Raw genomic sequence first — 21,391 nt, 5'->3', positions numbered from 1 at the left:
AAACAATTTTAGAATAAGGCTGTAACCTCACACAATGTCGAAAATGTCAAGGGGTCTGAATACTTTCCGAAGGCACTGTACGTCTCTCTCTCTCTCTTTCTCTCTCTCTCTCTCTCTCTCTCTCTCTCTCTCTCTCTTCTTTCTTTCTCTCTCTCTCTCTCTCTCTCTCTCTCTCTCTCTCTCTCTCTCTCTCTCTCTCTCTCTCTCTCTCTCTCTCTCTCTCTCTCTTTCTCTCTCTCTCTCTCTCTCTCTCTCTCTCTCTCTCTCTCTCTCTCTGTGTGTGTGTGGGTCTCTATCTCTCTCTCCACACACACACAGTCCTGTACAACTAAACTTGTGGGGACACAAAATTCAAAAACATGGGTTTAATTGATGTTTTGACTAGGCCTAGATCTACAGTATCAATGAAAATTGCAATGATTTATTCATCAACAAGGCACATCTTTTTTTCGTTAAGAACGGGGACTTTTACCTCCACGCATGTTGGTCGTGGGCTGTTCTCCATCGTTTGGTAGACTGTTCTCCACTACTTGCTAATCTGTTCTCCGTCGCTTGATGCTTTATTGGGCTCTGCCGCGTGGTGGCAACCTGCTAACGTTGCCATACACGCGCATGCAGGACGCAGACCAACAGTCAGTCCTGGATTCTCACAAGGAACAGTGGACGCTGCCTTTAAAGAGTAAAGACCGGGCTCCTCCGCTGCGGATGATAGCGTGGATATTTTAAGTTTTTCTCCAACTCCCCTTCTCCCTATACTTCCCGCGTAATTTACCACTACCACTGAATGAATAGATTAATTTATACCAAAGGAATTGCCGGACCTGATGTGGGAATAGGCTTTGGAAACTTTGGCTTCTCATGAGGGGAGTATCGCGGTGGTTGCTCGAGCACGTAACAGGGAGCGAGACGGTTCTCTCTCGCGCTCTCCCATATTCAAAACTACCAGAGAGAATCAGACTCACTATCAACAAAGGATAAACTTCATGATGAACTTTTATGGAAAGGGGAAAACTATTGCAGATTAAATTGTTGCCTTTGCCTACATTTAACTTGCTCCGATGCAGGTGCAGTGAGAATTTGAACGGCCTATGATTGAATTCTGCTCTGCAATCTGAAAATGATTTTTTCAAAGGAACACAGATAGGTTCAAGCTATTTTCTTGCAATTCGTAATAGGTAGAAATAGGTTTGCCCCCTTGCAATACGGACTGAAACCCACGACTGTCAGTGAGTGTATGCTACAATTTTGTTCAAACATAAAAAACTATAGTGTGTATTTTTATCCACAGGGGAAACGTTTTAAATGAAAAATACGTTGCTGAATGACTGCGTTATTGCATAAACCTACCGATAATTGCATTTTTGAGCTTATATTTTCTTGGCATTCTTTACGTCATATGTGTGACGGCAAAGCTTTAAATTGACCCGCTTCACGTATCGTTCCTTCTGAGCAGTTGGCGCTTGTTGGATAGCTTGTTCTCGCTCGAGCGCCCGGAGATTGCCCGGTTTCAGCGGCAACAGCGTTCACAGGGAGAGGACAGTAACAGCATCCACACCGGCACACAGAGAACTCTGGGAAGACTTGGTCAGCACCACAGCAGAGCAACATGCATCCAGCGTGCCTGACACACGCTGCGCATTTAGTCCGGCTGGGGACAATGGTTGGGGATTCGCCTGGGTTGAGGTGGCGTGCCACATGGATTTTATTGTTTTATCTGTTTGTCTACTACACAACAGCTCAAGGTAAAATAATTCCGTTTGTGTAATACACCAGTGCAGGCTTTTATGTCCCTTTATCATGCAGTGCTTTCGTGGAACAACGTTAATGAATGGTCCCCATGTCCTCATCTGTGGAGCTTGAAAGCGGTACTGTATAGCCTATTTCTATAAAGTCACAGTAAAGAATTATAAATATAATTATATACACTTCTTATGGTAACTTACACGCAGTGGCTCTTTCTCTCTCTCTGTCTCTCTCTTCTCTCTCTATGTCATGACAGTGCTTTTCTCATGCAGTAGAGTGCATAACCATGAGGACAAATTGGAGTAGTTGATAGATGTCAGTGAACTCAACAGCTAATCGAACATGCATCTGTCATGATCAATCCATAACGCTACTGTATTATAATGTACTTATCTGGCTGATGTCAGACTTGCTCTTACTTTACAAATAATCATACATTATATTGTATTTGACATTGGCAGTTGGAGTGCCATGTTTTGAATTGATGTCATTTGAATTAAGATTCATTATTTTCAACTGTTATTAAACATAGTGTTAGGGTAAATATTATTCTGACGTTTGAACACTCGCTATGAATGTGTCATTAGAAGCCCAGCTGTGTGAACATACTCATTTAATTAATACATCCCAATTAATTAATCAGACGGGGTCCCATCCAGATGAATGTTTGCATAGCAAACAACCAGCTGTAAATAAACAGATACAACACATGCTGGTATTCATAAAATACTGCGAGGGCAAAACATGCTGAATGTGAAAAAGAGACTGTGTGTGTGTGTCTGTCTGTGTGCGTGCGTCTTTGTGACTGAATGATGTCGCCCTATCTTCTCACAGAGAGTCCTATAGCCACTTGTGGGACATTTTCACCCACTGGAGTTGATGTCCTCAAAGGGAAAGGTATCTTCCGTGTGAATTTAGTTACAGAAGCCATGTTGGTGTCTGGAGCATAAATGATTCTTCATAGTTATTTAGCCTGGAACTGATCCCCAGAGGCGGTGGATGCGAGTACCCGCTGCCCAGCAATTTCATAAGGAGGTAAAGAGAGAAAGGGGGCTAATGTATAATAATTATGTAGCAGGTGTCCCCCTCCAGCACCCCTCCCCCTCGCACACACACTGAGTGTACAAATCATTAGGAACACCTGCTCTTTCTAGGACATAAACTGACCAGGTGAAGCTATGATCCCTTATTGAGGTTACCTGTGTTAAATCCACTTCTATCGGTGTAGATGAAGGGGAGGGGACAGGTTAAATAAGGATTTTTAAGCCTTGAGACAATTGAGTCATGATTATGTTATGTGTACCATTCAGAGGGTGAATGGGCAAGACGAAAAGATTTAAATGTCCACCAGGATTATTTACATTGACCCCCCACCCCCTTTTTGTTTTTACAAAGCTGCTACTCTCTGTTTATTATCTATGCATAGTCACTTTACTCCTACCTACATGTACAAATGACCTGGACTAACTGGTGCCCCCGCACATTGACTCTGTATCGGTACCCCCTGTATATAGCCTCCACATTGACTCTGTATCGGTACCCCCTGTATATAGCCTCCACATTGACTCTGTACTGGTACCCCCTGTATATAGCCTCCACATTGACTCTGTATCGGTACCCCCTGTATATTGCCTCCACATTGACTCTGTATCGGTACCCCCTGTATATAGCCTCCACATTGACTCTGTATCGGTACCCCCTGTATATAGCCTCCACATTGACTCTGTACCGGTACCCCCTGTATATAGCCTCCACATTGACTCTGTATCGGTACCCCCTGTATATAGCCTCCACATTGACTCTGTACTGGTACCCCCTGTATATAGCCTCCACATTGACTCTGTACTGGTACCCGCTGTATATAGCCTCCACATTGACTCTGTACCGGTACCCCCTGTATATAGCCTCCACATTGACTCTGTATCGGTACCCCCTGTATATAGCCTCCACATTGACTCTGTATCGGTACCCCCTGTATATAGCCTCCACATTGACTCTGTATCGGTACCCCCTGTATATAGCCTCCACATTGACTCTGTACCTACCCCTGTATATAGCCTCCACATTGACTCTGTACCGGTACCCCCTGTATATAGCCTCCACATTGACTCTGTACCGGTACCCCTGTATATAGCCTCCACATTGACTCTGTACCGGTACCCCCTGTATATAGCCTCCACATTGACTCTGTACCGGTACCCCTTGTATATAGCCTCCACATTGACTCTGTACCGGTACCCCCTGTATATAGCCTCCACATTGACTCTGTATCGGTACCCCCTGTATATAGCCTCCACATTGACTCTGTACCGGTACCCCCTGTATATAGCCTCCACATTGACTCTGTACCGGTACCCCCTGTATATAGCCTCCACATTGACTCTGTACCGGTACCCCCTGTATATAGCCTCCACATTGACTCTGTACCGGTACCCCCTGTATATAGCCTCCACATAGACTCTGTACCGGTACCCCTTGTATATAGCCTCCACATTGACTCTGTATCGGTACCCCCTGTATATAGCCTCCACATTGACTCTGTACCGGTACCCCCTGTATATAGCCTCCACATTGACTCTGTACCGGTACCCCCTGTATATAGCCTCCACATTGACTCTGTACCGGTACCCCCTGTATATAGCCTCCACATTGACTCTGTACCGGTACCCCCTGTATATAGCCTCCACATTGACTCTGTATCGGTACCCCCTGTATATAGCCTCCACATAGACTCTGTACCGGTACCCCTTGTATATAGCCTCCACATTGACTCTGTATCGGTACCCCTGTATATAGCCTCCACATTGACTCTGTACCGGTACCCCTGTATATAGCCTCCACATTGACTCTGTACCGGTACCCCTGTATATAGCCTCCACATTGACTCTGTACCGGTACCCCTGTATATAGCCTCCACATTGACTCTGTACCGGTACCCCTGTATATAGCCTCCACATTGACTCTGTATCGGTACCCCCTGTATATAGCCTCCACATTGACTCTGTACCGGTACCCCCTGTATATAGCCTCCACATTGACTCTGTATCGGTACCCCCTGTATATAGCCTCCACATTGACTCTGTACCGGTACCCCCTGTATATAGCCTCCACATTGACTCTGTATCGGTACCCCCTGTATATAGCCTCCACATTGACTCTGTGTCGGTACCCCCTGTATATAGCCTCCACATTGACTCTGTACCGGTACCCCCTGTATATAGCCTCCACATTGACTCTGTACCGGTACCCCCTGTATATAGCCTCCACATTGACTCTGTATCGGTACCCCCTGTATATAGCCTCCACATTGACTCTGTGTCGGTACCCCCTGTATATAGCCTCCACATTGACTCTGTGTCGGTACCCCCTGTATATAGCCTCCACATTGACTCTGTACCGGTACCCCCTGTATATAGCCTCCACATTGACTCTGTACCGGTACCCCCTGTATATAGCCCCGTTATTGTTATTTTATTTGTGTTACTTTTTATTGTAAACTTCAGTTTATTTAGTAAATATTTTCTTAACTCTATTTATTGAACTGCGGTGTTGGTTAAGGACTTGTAAGTAAGCATTACACAGTAAGGTCTACATTTGTTTTATTTAACGCATGTGATAAACACATTTTTACTTGACTTGACTTTAAAAACGGCAACAATTCAGAGTCATAATCATTGGGGGAAAAGACTGGAATTACAGTGCTGACAATACTCTTAATACTCAGTTGTTATTGTGAGCTTAACTATATATGTGTGTCCATTCTCTCTTCAAGTGCCTTTGAACGGGGTATGGCAGTAGGTGCCAGACACACTCATTTGAGTGTGCCAAGAACTGCAATGCTGCTGGGCATTTCACACTCAACAGTTTCCTTTGTGTATCAAGAATGGTCCACCACCCAAAGGACATCCAGCCAACTTTGGACACCTTGTAGACTCTATGGCCCGACAAATTGAGGCTGTTCTGAAGGCAAAGGTGGGTGCAACTCAATATTAGAAAGGCGTTCCTAATGTTTTGTACACTCAGTGTACATTAATATTGTTCCTGGAAATTTATTAAAACGGTCATGAAGGCTTTAAATTCCTTTAAAGTGTGCATTTAGAATGTTTTTTTCATACCTCCATAATGCACTATATAAAGTTTGAGCCAGATTACTGTTTGAATAGAACAGGTGAGAGAGATAGTTAAAGAGAGAGAGAGGGAGTATCCAGAAGCAGAGATAGTAAGTATCCTCTGGTTGAACCCCCCCATCCCTCCTTTCCTCCTCCTTCCTCTTCACCTCTACCCTCACCCTCCCCTGCTTGTGTCTGCAGAAGCCAGTGGAACAGTATGGTAAGGTAATTGGGATGCAGGTATTGCTGCTGCTGTAGGGGATGAGCTGTGTTACCTCTGGAGATGTAGTCTAAGCCCTCAGCATCATTGTACCACTGTAAAATACAATGAAGAGGAGACTGGATTTGCAGTCCAAATGACACCCTAGTCCCTATATAGTGCACTACTTTTCGCCAGCTCTTGTCAAAAGTAGGGCACTATAAATGGAATAGGGTGTCATTTGGGATTCACTCTAGAATTAAACAAACAGGGATACTGAGATATTGCAAGTAGAGCTATATCCATCATTTTTGAGGGCAGATCCGCTCCCTCTGACATTTACTGAGAATTGATACTTTATGCATCATGGGATTAACAATCTTGACACTCACTTTTCACACTTTGTGTGTGTGTGAGAGAGAGAGAGAGAGAGAGAGAGAGAGAGAGAGAGAGAGAGAGAGAGAGAGAGAGTGTGTGTGTGTTCTGGGATTGTGTGTGAGAGGTAGTGGGAGAGAGAGAGAGTGTGTGTATGTGCATACTGTATGTAGAGGGGGATGGTGTGGCTATAGATGACAGTGCTGTGCTCTGTCTATTCAGCTCTGGCAGCACTGCCTGCCCGGCCAAACTTTCATTATTGATTCAGGGGTCAAGACCCACAGGAATGAATTGGACACTCCTCATACTGTCTCTGAGTGCATCACTGCTAGTTGAGAGCACAGTGACCCAGGCCCTTTCCCTCCAATGATTAAAGGACATTAGGAGGCGAGCAGAGCAGAGCGACCTAACTCTGGACGGACAGACCCGTCCGTTTTTAAATGGCCTTTCAACAGAAGCAGAGCAGAAGAGTATGCATTAGAGTGGACTGAAGTATACTAATGACCTGCATTAAAGATCTATAGAAAATATGCACTAGAGGAGGTCCAGTACTCTGCATATCCACTGTCATGTCAAACATTGAAGAAAACAATGAACTAGAGGGAGTATTCAGCAGTGAGCAATTAATGTTATTCTATAAGAATGAACTGGAGGGAGCATTGAGCATTCAGCAGTGAGTTCTTTATGTTCTTCTATAATAATGAACTGGAGGGAGTATTGAGCATTCAGCAGTGAGTTCTTTATGTTCTTGTATAATAATGAACTGGAGGGAGTATTGAGCATTCAGCAGTGAGTTCTTTATGTTCTTGTATAATAATGAACTGGAGGGAGTATTCAGCATTCAGCAGTGAGTTCTTTATGTTCTTGTATAATAATGAACTGGAGGGAGTATTCAGCATTCAGCAGTGAGTTCTTTATGTTCTTGTATAATAATGAACTGGAGGGAGTATTGAGCATTCAGTAGTGAGTTCTTTATGTTCTTGTATAATAATGAACTGGAGGGAGTATTCAGCATTCAGCAGTGAGTTCTTTATGTTCTTGTATAATAATGAACTGGAGGGAGTATTCAGCATTCAGCAGTGAGTTCTTTATGTTCTTGTATAATAATGAACTGGAGGGAGTATTCAGCATTCAGCAGTGAGTTCTTTATGTTCTTGTATAATAATGAACTGGAGGGAGTATTCAGCATTCAGCAGTGAGTTCTTTATGTTCTTGTATAATAATGAACTGGAGGGAGTATTGAGCATTCAGCAGTGAGTTCTTTATGTTATTCTATAAGAATGAACTGGAGGGAGTATTCAGCATTCAGCAGTGAGGTCTTTATGTTCTTCTATAATAATGAACTAGTGTGTAGCTACAAGCTGGTTTGCATGTGTTCTTGACACTGTTTATGTCATGGAGACACAAGTGAGTGAGGGAGGGAGGGTTATTATGGTTTCGCTAGCTCGTGAAAGCTACACTACGGAATCCATGTTGACGGTTTGTCTAAACATTGTTCTTTCCTGCCAATCATTGGCTGTTGGATTTGTGTTCAGAGGAAAGGACCCATAGAGCGAGCTGCAAGCCCCGTATTGCATGCTACCTTACTTCGCATAAGCATAGCTATGATAAATTCCCTAAATAAACCAGGGTGACAAAGCACACCCCAGCCTGGCTCGCCACATATATTATGCCAGATCTGACATTTATAGCTATGGCATACCGTCTCTCACAGTTTCTCTCCATTTCTGATCCTTTCCTCATTTACTGGGCCTTGTAGACACAATGGGCCCTAGTCGCCTGCTGTTGAGGGCCATCTTTAACGAGGTTCTATTTTGGAATTCAGAGTAGCAGGAGAGGACTTTATTGGAATGTCATGTTTGGTGTCATGACGTTGGTAAATACCTCTTCCCCCCTTTTTTCTCTCTCTACCTTACTGATGTGAAATTTGTAAACCCCTTGGTAAACATAGAGATTCTGGTAACATCAGAAGGTGGGGGGAAATGAGCTATATTCGGGTAATCCGACCAATTGAACATATGCGGTGGTACTTAATGAATATGATGTCAGTTCGGTTGTCATCTGAGACATTCTCATCAATGATAAGATGACATAAACTCTACAGTGGAAAGTCTGCACAATTGTAGTTATCGATTCACATGGAATTGTTGTTCAATTTAAATGTTTGAATATGAAATTATTGGTGAAGAGATGAAATGTAATTTTAGCTTCCAAATGAGAGATTTGGGTATTCATAAGGTTGGCCCGCCCCTGTGAAGGGCATGGGTTATAAAACCTTTCAAACACGCCCTCCTCTCCCTTCCTATATAAAGCCTTGACGACAATATAACCTCCTGTTCCGAGGATGTGAGGATGACGGTCCGATGTCAGAATGGTTCAGTTAATAACAACAGAATGAAGCCAACATCAGCGTGAGCTTTGGTTGCGAATGGTATGAACTTTGAACTCTTATTCACTACAGAAGTGATACCTCCTAAGCATTGAGTTAGCAACAGCAGCTGCAAACGAGGGTTAGGAAGGAACAGACAGAGTATCCCGTCTATCACACAACGACGTTACTACAACGTTTCCAATTGACCACCAGAGACATTCTTCAAAGGACAAAGGACTCAGTTTGGCAACACGGCCTTCCATCTACCACCAACCTATCGAAGTGCAGCTTAGAGTAAATATTTATTGCATTTTCCATTTCCAAATTGGCGGTAATTTAGAATTCATAAAATACTGTATTAACGATAGCACAGCTTCTCCCTTTGTCTCTCAGTCTTCCGGCCTGCAGGGAATGCTGGGGATGTTTAGAATGGGGGTCATTTTTAGATCGCCATGACTGACAATTTGGATGCTATCCTTGACCCTTGACACTTGAAAGTTGAAGTTTGATTTAGTTTGGTCTAAGTATGTGAGCATTGAATGGTAAGAATGGCTAGCTAAGCCTCATGACATATTTCCTATTTCCTCTCTCTCTCCAAATACAATTCCATGAAAGAAGGCCACTTTCTGATTGTACAGTGCCTTGCAAAAGTGTTCATCACCTTTGGTGTTTTTCATATTTTGTTGCATTACAACCTGTAATTGAAATAGATTTTTATTTGGATTTCATGTGATGGACATACACAAAATATTCCAAATTGGTGAAGTGAAATGAAAAAAAAACATATAAAACCCCCCGGAAATGTGATGTGTGAATACAGTGGGGAGAACAAGTATTTGATACTTCATACTTACAAAGCATGTAGAGGTCTGTAATTTTTATCATAGGTACACTTCAACTGTGAGAGACGGAATCTAAAACAAAAATCCAGAAAATCACATTGTATGATTTTTAAGTAATTAATCTGCATTTTACATTTTATTGAACATCACACGGAGCACCATTTAAATCCATTATTAAAAAATTTAAAGAATATGGCACCACAACAAACCTGCCAAGAGAGGGCTGCCCAGCAAAATTCACAGACCAGGCAAGGATGGCATTAATCAGAGAGGCAACAATGAGACCAAAGATAACCCTGAAGGAGCTGCAAAGCTCCACATTGGAGATTGGAGTATCTGTCCATAGGACCACTTTAAGCCGTACACTCCACAGAGCTTGCCTTCACGGAAGAGTGGCCATAAAAAGCCATTGCTTAAAGAAAAAAATAAGCAAACAAGTTTGATGTTCACCAAAAGGCATGTGGGAGACTCCCCAAATATGGAAGAAGGTACTCTGGCCAGATGATACTAAAATTGAGCTTTTTGGCCATCAAGGAAAACGCTATGTCTGGTGTAATCCCAACACCGCATCACCCCGAGAATAACATCCCCACTGCGAAGCATGGTGGGGATGTTTTTCATCTGCAGGGACTGGGAAACTGGTCTGAATTGACGGGATGGTGGATGGCGCTAAATACAGGGAAATTCCTGAAGGAAACCTGTTTCAATCTTCCAGAGACTTGAGAGTGGGATGGAGGTTCACCTTCCAGTAGGACAATGACCCAACTTGAAGGAGCTGGAGCAGTTTTCCTTGAAGTATGGGCAAAAATCCCAGTGGCTCGATGTGCCAAGTTTATAGAGACATACCCCAAGAGACTTGCAGATGGATTTGCTGCAAAAGCTGGCTCTACAAAGTAATGACATGGGGGAGGGGGGTGAATAGTTATGCACGCTCAAGTTTTCATTTTCTTTTAAACTTATTTCTTGTTTTTTCACAATAAAAAATATTTATCTTTTTCAAAGTTTTAGGGATGTTGTGTAAATCAAATGATATACAACCCCCCCCAAATCCATGTTAATTCCAGGTTGTAAGGCAACAAAATGTGAAATATGCCAAGGGGGTGAAAACTTTCGCAATCCACTGTATGAGGCAGCCAGAGACCTTGAGGAGACATCCAGTCAAGGATGGTTCTGCAAACTGCAGTTTGAAAAACATTTAGATAGGGAACATTTTCCTCATTTAGTTGATTTTTGTTGTTCTGTTTCAAAGCCTTGTGGCCTTTGGTGTGATCACAAGCGTCCTTGTTCTGCTGATATGAGATTGACTGTTGAGGAGTGAGCAAGAGAAGAAGTGAATGGAGATGTAACTGGCACCAGCCAGCAGCAAGGTTGTTAAATATTCTAGGGAGCAGGTCAGCTTAACCTCCTGTTCATGTTCTACAGACTCTCTGTAACTCTCGAAGGAAATTGCCCAAGTTTTAGTCTAACACAAAAAAGCTCAGCCTTGGAAAAAACACACATGCTGAAGTAAAAAACAACCTTGATGCTCTGATGCTGTAAAAAACACAGATCTAGTTTCATCTCTGTTTGCCTCATGGACATCCCTGGAGAACGTGGTCCCCTTTTTTCCTGCCACTCCATCCCCATGGCCCTGCCTGCCTGCCCGCCACGCGGAGGGCTGTCTGTGGCCTAAAGCAGCGCCTCAGAGTAGATATTTATGATCTATTTATATTTCTGATCCACACTGCCATACAGCATACACACTATAGTTAGTGATCCACACTGCCACACAGCATACACACTACAGTTAGTGATCCACACTGCCACACAGCATACACACTACAGTTAGTGATCCACACTGCCACACAACATACACACTACAGTTAGTGATCCACACTGCCACACAACATACACACTACAGTTAGTGATCCACACTGCCACACAGCATACACACTACAGTTAGTGATCCACACTGCCACACAGCATACACACTATAGTTAGTGATCCACACTGCCACACAGCATACACACTACAGTTAGTGATCCACACTGCCACACAGCATACACACTACAGTTAGTGATCCACACAGCCACACAGCATACACACTATAGTTAGTGATCCACACTGCCACACAGCATGCACACTACAGTTAGTGATCCACACTGCCACACAACATACACACTACAGTTAGTGATCCACACTGCCACACAGCATACACACTACAGTTAGTGATCCACACAGCCACTACGCTACTCTGAGCACGTTTTGCCCACAATACTCACTCACTTACACTATAACCAAGCATGGTGCGCTCATTATGATACACACACACATACACACACACACACAGATTGATTTATATTGTAGAAAACCACACCACCTGCTGTCTCTTCCCCTGCACAGCCCTCCTGCTTCATTCTCTCTCTCTCTCTCTCTCTCTCTCTCTCTCTCTCTCTCTCTCTCTCTCTCTCTCTCTCTCTCTCTCTCTCTCTCTCTCTCTCTCTCTCTCTCAGTAGCACTCTCCAATTACAGGAAGCATAAAGGAGGAGTATATGGAATCATTACTGGAGAGGAAGTGCCTTATACTGTATTAAAGTGACTGCAGGGGCCTGTTGATCTTACTAGTGCTCTGAATCTTAATTCATCAGGATGACTAATAGAGTCCACAGAGAGAGAACCTTCTCAGAAGCTAACTGGGTGCGTCCCAAATGACACCCTATGGGGCGGCAGGGTAGCCTAGTGGTTAGAGTATTGGACTAGTAACCGAAAGGTTGGAAGTTCAAATCCCAGAGCTGACAAGGTACAAAATCTGTCGTTCTGCCCCTGAACATGGAGAGTTAACCCACTGTTCATAGGCAGTCATTGAAAATAAGAATTTGTTCTTAACTGACTTGTGTAGTAAAATAAAAAAAATCCCTATACAGTGCACTTATTTTGACCAGTTTATTTATTTAATTTAACTTGGCAAGTCAGTGAAGAACAAAATCTTAATGACGGCCTAGGAACAGTGGGTTAACTGCCTTGTTCAGGGGCAGAACAACAGATTTGTACCTTGTCAACTCGGGGGTTTGAACTTGCAACCTAGGGCAGTGAAGAACAAATTCTTATTTCCAATGAAAGTCTACCAGATTAACTGCCTTGTTCAGGGGCAGAACAACAGCTCACGGATTTGGTCCAGCAACCTTTCAGTTACTGGCCCAACACTCTAACCACTAGGCTACCCTGCCAACCCGTGGTCTTATGCCATATATAGAGAACACGTACACTGTTACCATACCCTTGCTATTCGTATTACATTGTGTAGTATGGAAAGAATGGCAGCCAGCCCCTATGGAGATTGGATATTTATTAACTTGAAGAATGACATGCAGCAGGTAGCCTAGTGGTTAGAGCTTTGGGCCAGTAACTGAAAGGTTGCTGGACCAAATCCATGAGCTGTTGTTCTGCCCCTGAACAAGGCAGTTAATCTGGTAGACTTTCATTGGAAATAAGAATTTGTTCTTCACTGACTTGCCTAATTAAATGATGGTAATATCTGTATGGCTACTGCATCTGTTTGTGGATCTTTTGACTGATTCAACAAAAGAGAGGTTTCTTTGGCCTTTTTTCACTCTGCCTCTTGGCTGTGTAGTTAGATCTCTCTCACTCTGTGTGTGTTTGTGTGTGTGTGTTTGCTTATGGGTTTATCAAGCATTAATCTACACAGAGATATTCTGCCAAAGCCAAGTCAAATTTTCTTACCTTCATTTACAGTGGCAAATAAAATACACAGCACACCAACATGAACATCAAAAACTGATCCCAACGGTAAAGCATGTTGAAGGGAGCATCATGTTTGGGGCAACTTTGCTGCCTCAGGGCCTGGAGAACTTGCTATCTTTGACTGAAAAATGAATTCCCAAGTTTATTAAGACATTTTGCAGGAGAATGTAAGGCCATCTGTCCGCCAATTGAAGCTCATCAGAAGTTGTGTGATGCAACAGGACAACGACCCAAAAAACAGAAGTAAATCAACTACAGAATGGCTTCAACAGAAGAAAATATTCATTCTGGAGTGGCCCAGTCAGAGTCCTGACCTCAACCCGATTGAGATGCTGTGGTATGACCTCACCAGGCAGTTCTCACCAGACATCCCAAGAATATTGCTGAACTGAAACAGTTTTGTAAAGAGCAATGGTCCAAAATTCCATCTGACCTTTGTGCAGGTCTGATCCGCAACTACAGAAAACGTTTGGTTAAGGTTATTGCTGCCAAAGGAGGGTCAGTTGGTTATTAAATCCAAGAGTTCACATATTTTTTCCACCCTGCACTGTGAATGTTTACAGGGTTTGTTCAATAAAGACATGAAAACGTATAATTGTTTTTGTGTTATTAGTTTAAACAGACTGTGTTTGTCTATTGTTGTGACCTAGATGAAGATCGGACCAATTTATGCAGAAGTCCAGGTATTTCCAAAGGGTTCACATACTTTTTCTTGCCACTGTATTATTCAGTCAGCAATTCTCTTCAAGTCTCATGATTATGTCGGATAATCCCTTATTCTCACCAAAAATGCCCCTTGTTAAAATGCGTGAGTAAATTGTTGTGTGATGCAGAACGCACACGTGCACACACACACACACACACACACACACACACACACACACACACACACACACACACACACACACACACACACACACACACACACACACACACACACACACACACACACGCACACACGCACACACGCACACACACACTCTCTCTCTCTCTTTTCCAGTGAATATGGGGGTTCAAGGGCTCTGTCAATATTTTCTCCAGTGAATATGGGGGTTCAAGGGCTCTGTCAATATTTTCTCCCCTTTTCCAGTGAATAGTGTGGTTTCAAGGGCTCTGTCAACATTTTCTCCCTATTCTCCAGTGAATAGTGTGGGTTCAAGGTCTCTGTCAATATTTGCTCCCTCTTTCCCAGTCAATAGTGTGGGTTCAAGTGCTCTGTCAATAAAGCATTTGGGCTATGGTGTGGTTAAAAACAGTCACCAGTGAGATATAGGGCCCTCATGTACTTGAGCTTGCCAAGTCATAGCCTCCCTGCTGACTGGGGTGGCAGCCAAGTTGCCAGAGAGATAGAGGGCTGGACACACACTCCACTCCTCAGAGAACTGTAACATGTTTCACAACATGGGTTAAGTGCTAGGACTGTGACGATACCAGTATGGTAATATTTTTTCAATGTCACAAATGAAAACCCAAAGCAAATAAAACTGTTTGGGCCTTTATAAACCTGCTATCATTAAACAAAAAATGTTTTCTGAATGACCACATAATTATGTTTGTTTCCAACATTAGGGCTGTTTTCCTAAAGAAGGTACAGTTGATCTGCTTCAACTTTTGTTTCCTTTACGCGATACTAAAGAGTATTGAGATACTGATATCATCCAAGCCCTACTAAGTCCACCTCAAACACTTGCTGAGCAAACACACTCACACACTAGGGGTGTAACGGTTTACCAAACCCACGGTTTGGTACTAATTGTGGTTTTGGGGACACTTTTTCGTTTCACTTACGGTACAGCATACAGTTGAAGAAGGAAGTTTACATACACTTAGGTTGGAGTCATTAAAACTCGTTTTTCAACCACTCCACAAATGTCTTGTGAACAAACTATAGTTTTGGCAAGTTGGTTAGGACATCTACTTTGTGCATGACACAAGTAATGTTTCCAACTATTGTTTACAGACAGATTAGTTCACTTATAATTCACTGTATCACAATTCCAGTGGGTCAGAATTTACATATACTATGTTGACTGTGCCTTTAAACAGCTTGGAAAATTCCAGAAAAGTAGGTCATGGCTTTAGAAGCTTATGATAGGCTTATTGACATCATTTGAGTCAATTGGAGGTGTACCTGTGCATGTATTTGAAGGCCTACCTTCAAACTCAGTGCCTCTTTGCTTGACATCATTGGAAAATCAAAATAAATCAGCCAAGACATTAGGAAAAAAATTGTAGACCTGCACAAGTCATCCTTGGGAGCAATTTCCAAATGCCTGAAGGTACCACGTTCATCTGTACAAACAATAGTACGCAAGTATAAACACCATGGGATCACGCAGCCATCAAACCGCTCAGGAAGAAAACGCGTTATTCTCTCCTAAAGATGAATGTACTTCGGTGCGAAAAGTGCAAATCAATCCCAGAACAACAGCAAAGGACCTCGTGAAGATGCTGGAGGAAATAGGTACAAAAGTATCTATATCCTTAGTAAAACCAGTCCTACATCAACATAACCTGAAAGGCCACTCAGCAAGAAAGAAAGCACTGCTCCAAAAACGCCATAAAAAAGCCAGACTACAGTTTGCAACTGCACATGGGGACAAAGATTGTACTTTTTGGAGAAATATCCTCTGGTCTGATGAAACAAAAATACAACTGTTTGGCCATAATGACCATCATTATGTTTGGAGGAAAAAGGGGGAGGCTTGCAAGCCGAAGAACACCATCCCAGCCGTGAAGCACGGGGGTGGCAGCATCATGTTGTGGGGGTGCTTTGCTGCAGGAGGGAATGGCATCATAAGGATGGATAAATATGTGGATATATTGAACAACATCTCAAGACATCAGTCAGGAAGTTAAAGCTTGGTCTCAAATGGTTCTGCTAAATGGACAATGACCCCAAGCATACTTACAAAGTTGTGGCAAAATGGCTTAACTTCTTGGTGACTGGGCAGTTTTTTCATGTCCGGATGAAATGCATGCCCACATTCAACTGCCTTCTACTCCTCCCCAGAAGATAAGATATGCATATTATTAGTAGATTTGGATAGAAAACACTCTGCCGTTTCTAAAACTGTTTGAATCATGTGTGTGAGTATAACATAACTTATTTATCAGGTGAAATCCCGATGACAAACCATTCAGGTTTTGTTTTTTTGAGGTCACTCTCTTTTCAATGAGTTTAATTGAGAATCCAGATGTTTTAAGGGACCTTCTTGCAGTTCCTATCATTTAACATTTACATTTAAGTCATTTAGCAGACGCTCTTATCCAGAGCGACTTACAAATTGGTGCATTCACCTTATGACATCCTATCGCCTCCACTGGATGTCAACAGTCTTTAGAAATCGGTTGAGGTTATTCCTTTGTGTATTGAAGAAGTACGGCCATCTTGAACGAGGGTCACTTGAAGTGTACTGTTAGATAGAGGCCAGAAAGATAGCTACAGTTTGTTTTCTTCCTGTTGTCACATTCTGTCCATCGTTCATATGTGTTTTCCTTGTTTTAGTGTTGGTCAGGACGTGAGCTGGGTGGGCATTCTATGTTGTGTGTCTGGTTTGTCTATTTCTATGTTTGGCCTGATATGGTTCTCAATCAGGGGCAGGTGTTAGTCATTGTCTCTGATTGGGAACCATATTTAGGTAGCCTGTTTTGTGTTGGGTTTTGTGGGTGATTGTTCCTGTCTCTGTGTTTGCACCAGATAGGACTGTTTAGGTTTTCACTTTTTTTATATAGTCTGTTCATGTATAGTCGTCTTTATTAAAAACATGAATAACCACCACGCTGCATTTTGGTCCGCCTCTCTTTCACCAGAAGAAAACCATTACAAAATCACCCAAGGACCAAGCGGCGTGGTAAACAGAGGCAGCAGCAACAGCAGCAGCAGGAGAAGCGACAGGTGCAGCAGGAGCAACAGCAGCAGCAGCAAAGGCAGCAGCAGGAGAAGCAACAGAGGCAGCAGCAGCAGTGGGAGAGGCTGCACTATTTGGATAAATGGACTTGGGAGGAGATCCTTGACGGAAAAGGACCCTGGGCAGAGCCAGGGGAATATTGCCGCCCCAAAGCCGAGCTGGAGGCAGCGAAAGCAGAGAGGCGGCATTATGAGGAGCTAGCACGGCAGAGCGGCTGGAAGCCCGAGAGGCACCCCCAAAAAATTATTGGGGGTGGCACAGGGAGAGTGTGGCAGAGTCAGGAGTCAGACCTGAGCCAACTCCCCCTGTTTACCGTAAGGAGCCATAGATGGAATTGGAGCTGTCGGCGAAGCAGAGTGCTGAGTCTGAGAGTGTGGAGGATGTATTGGACAGAGTAGAAAGAAAGCTGTTGGTTTGGCATAGTATGCACGGCATACCAGTGCCAGCACCACGCATCAGGCCTACAGTGCGTCCCGCCTGTCCAGCGCTGCCGGAGCCTTCCTCCTCTCCAGCGCAGCCAGAGTCTCCCGCCTGTCCGGCGCTGTCAGAGCTACCACCCCTCATGCCAGAGGCGCCAGAGCCCCGCATTCCAGAGGCACCAGTGCTCCTCAGTCCAGCGCTGCCAGAGCCTTTTTCTCCAGTCTGCCCAGCGCCGTCTGAGCTACCCGCCAGTGCCGCCAGTCTGCCCAGCGCCGTCTGAGCTACCCGCCTGCCCTGCGCCGTCTGAGCTACCAGTCTGTCCAGCGCCGCCAGTCAGCCAGGATCTGCCAGAACTACCAGTCAGCCAGGATCCGCCAGAACTGCCAGTCAGCCAGGATCCGCCAGGCTGCCAGGATCCGCCAGTCAGCCAGGATCCGCCAGAACTGCCAGTTGGCCAGGATCTGCCAGTTGGCCAGGATCTGCCAGTCGGCCAGGATCTGCCAGTCAGCCAGGATCTGCCAGTCAGCCAGGATCAGTTAGATCCGCCATTCAGCCAGGATCCGCCAGTCTGCCAGGATCCACCAATCAGCCAGGATCCGCCAGAAGTGCCAGTCAGCCAGGATCTGCCAGATCCGCTAGTCAGCCAGGATCCGCCAGTCAGCCAGGATCTGCCAGTCAGCCAGGATCTGCCAGTCAGCCAGGATCTGCCGGAACCACCAGCCAGCCAGGATCTGGTAGATCCATCAACCTGCCTGAGCTTCCTCTCACTCCTGAGCTTCCTCTCACTCCTGAGCTTCCCCTTGGTCCCGAGCTTCCCCTCGGTCCCGAGCTTCCCCTCGGTCCCGAGCTTCCCCTCGGTCCCGAGCTTAACCTCAGTCCCGAGCTTCCCCTCAGTCCTGAGCTACCTCAGTCCAGTGGGGCCCGTTGTTAGGTTTCCTACGCCAAGGTTAGCGGCGAGGGTCGCCACTCAAGGGACACTAAGGAGGTGGACTAAGACAATTATGGAGTGGGGTCCATGTCCAGCGCCAGAGCCGCCACCGCGGACAGATGCCCACCCAGACCCTCCCCTATAGGTTTAGATTGTGCATTCGGAGTCCGCACCTTGGGGGGGTTCTGTCACGTTCTGTCCATCGTTCGTATGTGTTTTCCTTGTTTTATTGTTGGTCAGGACGTGAGCTGGGTGGGCATTCTATGTTGTGTGTCTGGTTTGTCTATTTCTATTTTTGGCCTGATATGGTTCTCAATCAGAGGCAGGTGTTAGTCATTGTCTCTGATTGGGAACCATATTTAGGTAGCCTGTTTTGTGTTGGGTTTTGTGGGTGATTGTTCCTGTCTCTGTGTTTGCACCAGATAGGACTGTTTAGGTTTTCACTTTTTTTATATAGTCTGTTCATGTATAGTCGTCTTTATTAAAAACATGAATAACCACCACACTGCATTTTGGTCCGCCTCTCTTTCACCAGAAGAAAACCCTTACACCTGTATTGAACACAGATCATATTTCTGCGATTTGTGTCGCGCCTGCAGGGTTAAAATGTGGTTTCTCTCTTTGTTTACGGTGGTGCTTTCCTCAGATAATAGCATTGTTTGCTTTTGCCGAAAATCCTTTTTGAAATCTGACATGTTGGCTGGATTCACAACAAGAGTAGCTTTAATTTGCTATCGTGCATGTGTGATTTAATGAAAGTTAGATTTTTATAGTAATTTATTTGAATTTGGCGCTCTGCATTTTCCCTGGCTTTTGGCCAGGTGGGATGCTAGCGTCCCACATATCGCAGAGAGGTTAAGGACAACAAAGTCTAGGTATTGGAGTGGCCATCACAAAGCCCTGACCTCAATCCTATAGAAGATTTGTGGGCAGAACTGAAATCGCGTGTGCGAGCAAGGAGGCCTACAAACATGACTCAGTTACACCAGCTCTGTCAGGAGGAATGGGCCAAAATTCACCCAACTTATTGTGGGAAGCTTGTGAAAGGCTACCCTAAACGTTTGACATTCACATTCTTAAAATAAAGTGGTGATTCTAACTGACCTACAACAGGGTATTTTTACTATGATTAAATATCAGGAATTGTGAAAAACTGAGTTGAATTGTATTTGGCTAAGGTGTATGTAAACTTCCGACTTCAACTGTAAATTAAATGCCAACAGTTACTTTATTTTTGAGTTTTTTTGGCACCCTATTTGTAGCCCAAGGCCAGCTTATGTGGCATTCACAATGTTCCTGGCATTGTCTGTTGTGACAGCATTCACAATGTTCCTGGCATTGTCTGTTGTGACAGCATGCACAATGTTCCTGGCATTGTCTGTTGTGACAGCATTCACAATGTTCCTGGCATTGTCTGTTGTGACAGCATTCACAATGTTCCTGGCATTGTCTGTTGTGACAGCATTCACAATGTTCCTGGCATTGTCTGTTGTGACAGCATTCACAATGTTCCTGCCGTTGTCTGTTGTGACAGCATTCACAATGTTCCTGGCATTGTCTTCTGTGATATCATTCACAATGTTCCTGGCATTGTCTGTTGTGATAAGATTGTTATATTGGGCCTCTAGAGGTCTTCACAGGTCCAAAAGGTTGGCACGTTCCGAAATGGACCTGGGGCGTTCCCATTCGGAACCAATATGTATAAATACATTTTGAAATATAGAGACCCGTTTCGAACGGACCCAAGGAAAACTAGACCTGTTCCATTTAAACCTGATCGGATCTAGACCCGGTCCAATCTGAGTGAGGGAACCAGCAGAAAAGTCCATTTGTAAGCTACTTTAGTAACCTGAGCTGATAAAGCATGAGAGAGAGATGTTCTTGCAAGCGGAGGAGGGGCCTTGCGTTTATGTACTGAGAGTAAGTGACACGGGCACAAGGAGGAGGGAGGGAGTGACAGGCTGCGTTTACAAAGGCCTCCCAATTCTGATATTTTTTCCACAAATTGGTCTTTTGACCAATCACATCAGATCTTTTCACTTAAGATCTTTTTCAGAGCTGATCCGATTGGTCAAAAGACCGATTAGTGAGAAAATAAATATCAGAATGTGGCTTCCTGTGTAAACACAGCCAGAGAGACAGTAACCAAATATATTAAGCTTACTCACACTAGTAGACTAACTTATAGCTTGTCATAGCTAGGTTATTTAACATCCAATATAATTACGTAGTACCTTTCTAGACTGCATCAAACCGAGAGAAACTAGTTAGCTAACTAGCTAGGCTTATTGAGGCTGCATGTGCTTTCTTCCTGTCCTAAAGTTACAAAAAACACCATTCAGATTATTCAGTAGCAGCCGACTAGTTGTTGTAGCCTATTAGTTGTTGTAGCATATACTCCTTATTTACCTTTTAATTCCATAATTTTAATTCCATTTTTTAGATATTAAATAATCTCCAATCTTGCTTTGCCACACACGTAGGGTCTATGACTGTAGTGCCACTTTGATGACTTGTGATTGGTCGACAACAACAAGCTACCCACGGCACACTGCATAGGCTATTCTCAATGAACAGTGGTGACATACTGTTAACGTTTTATCCTCAACTCTCCCCATCACCATTGTAAACTATTGGGATGTAAAGTAGACGCTGGGAGTCGAGAAGCAGGTGCAGGTGGTAACTTTAATATAACATGGAACAATACAACGTAGGAATAGGATCTAGACATGAACCACAGAAAGCAATACTG

The 21,391-nt window shown here is 44.0% G+C and overlaps 1 protein-coding gene across 1 annotated transcript in view; it reads left to right on the top strand.

The window, feature by feature from the left end:
- Positions 1-656: 656 nt before the first annotated feature.
- LOC118370908 (protein sidekick-2-like) overlaps positions 657-21,391 on the top strand; it is a 668,753-nt gene continuing 648,018 nt past the window's right edge. The window contains exon 1 of the mRNA XM_052485096.1: positions 657-1,742. Coding sequence (XP_052341056.1) covers positions 1,607-1,742 — 136 coding nt within the window. The 5' untranslated portion in view covers positions 657-1,606. The remainder of the gene's footprint in view (positions 1,743-21,391) is intronic.

The sequence above is a fragment of the Oncorhynchus keta genome, chromosome 2 (assembly GCF_023373465.1).
Source record: "Oncorhynchus keta strain PuntledgeMale-10-30-2019 chromosome 2, Oket_V2, whole genome shotgun sequence".
In the NCBI taxonomy this organism is placed as follows: domain Eukaryota; kingdom Metazoa; phylum Chordata; class Actinopteri; order Salmoniformes; family Salmonidae; genus Oncorhynchus; species Oncorhynchus keta.
Note: the sequence above shows the minus strand (reverse complement) of the source record. Positions and strands in the feature narration are given on the sequence as shown.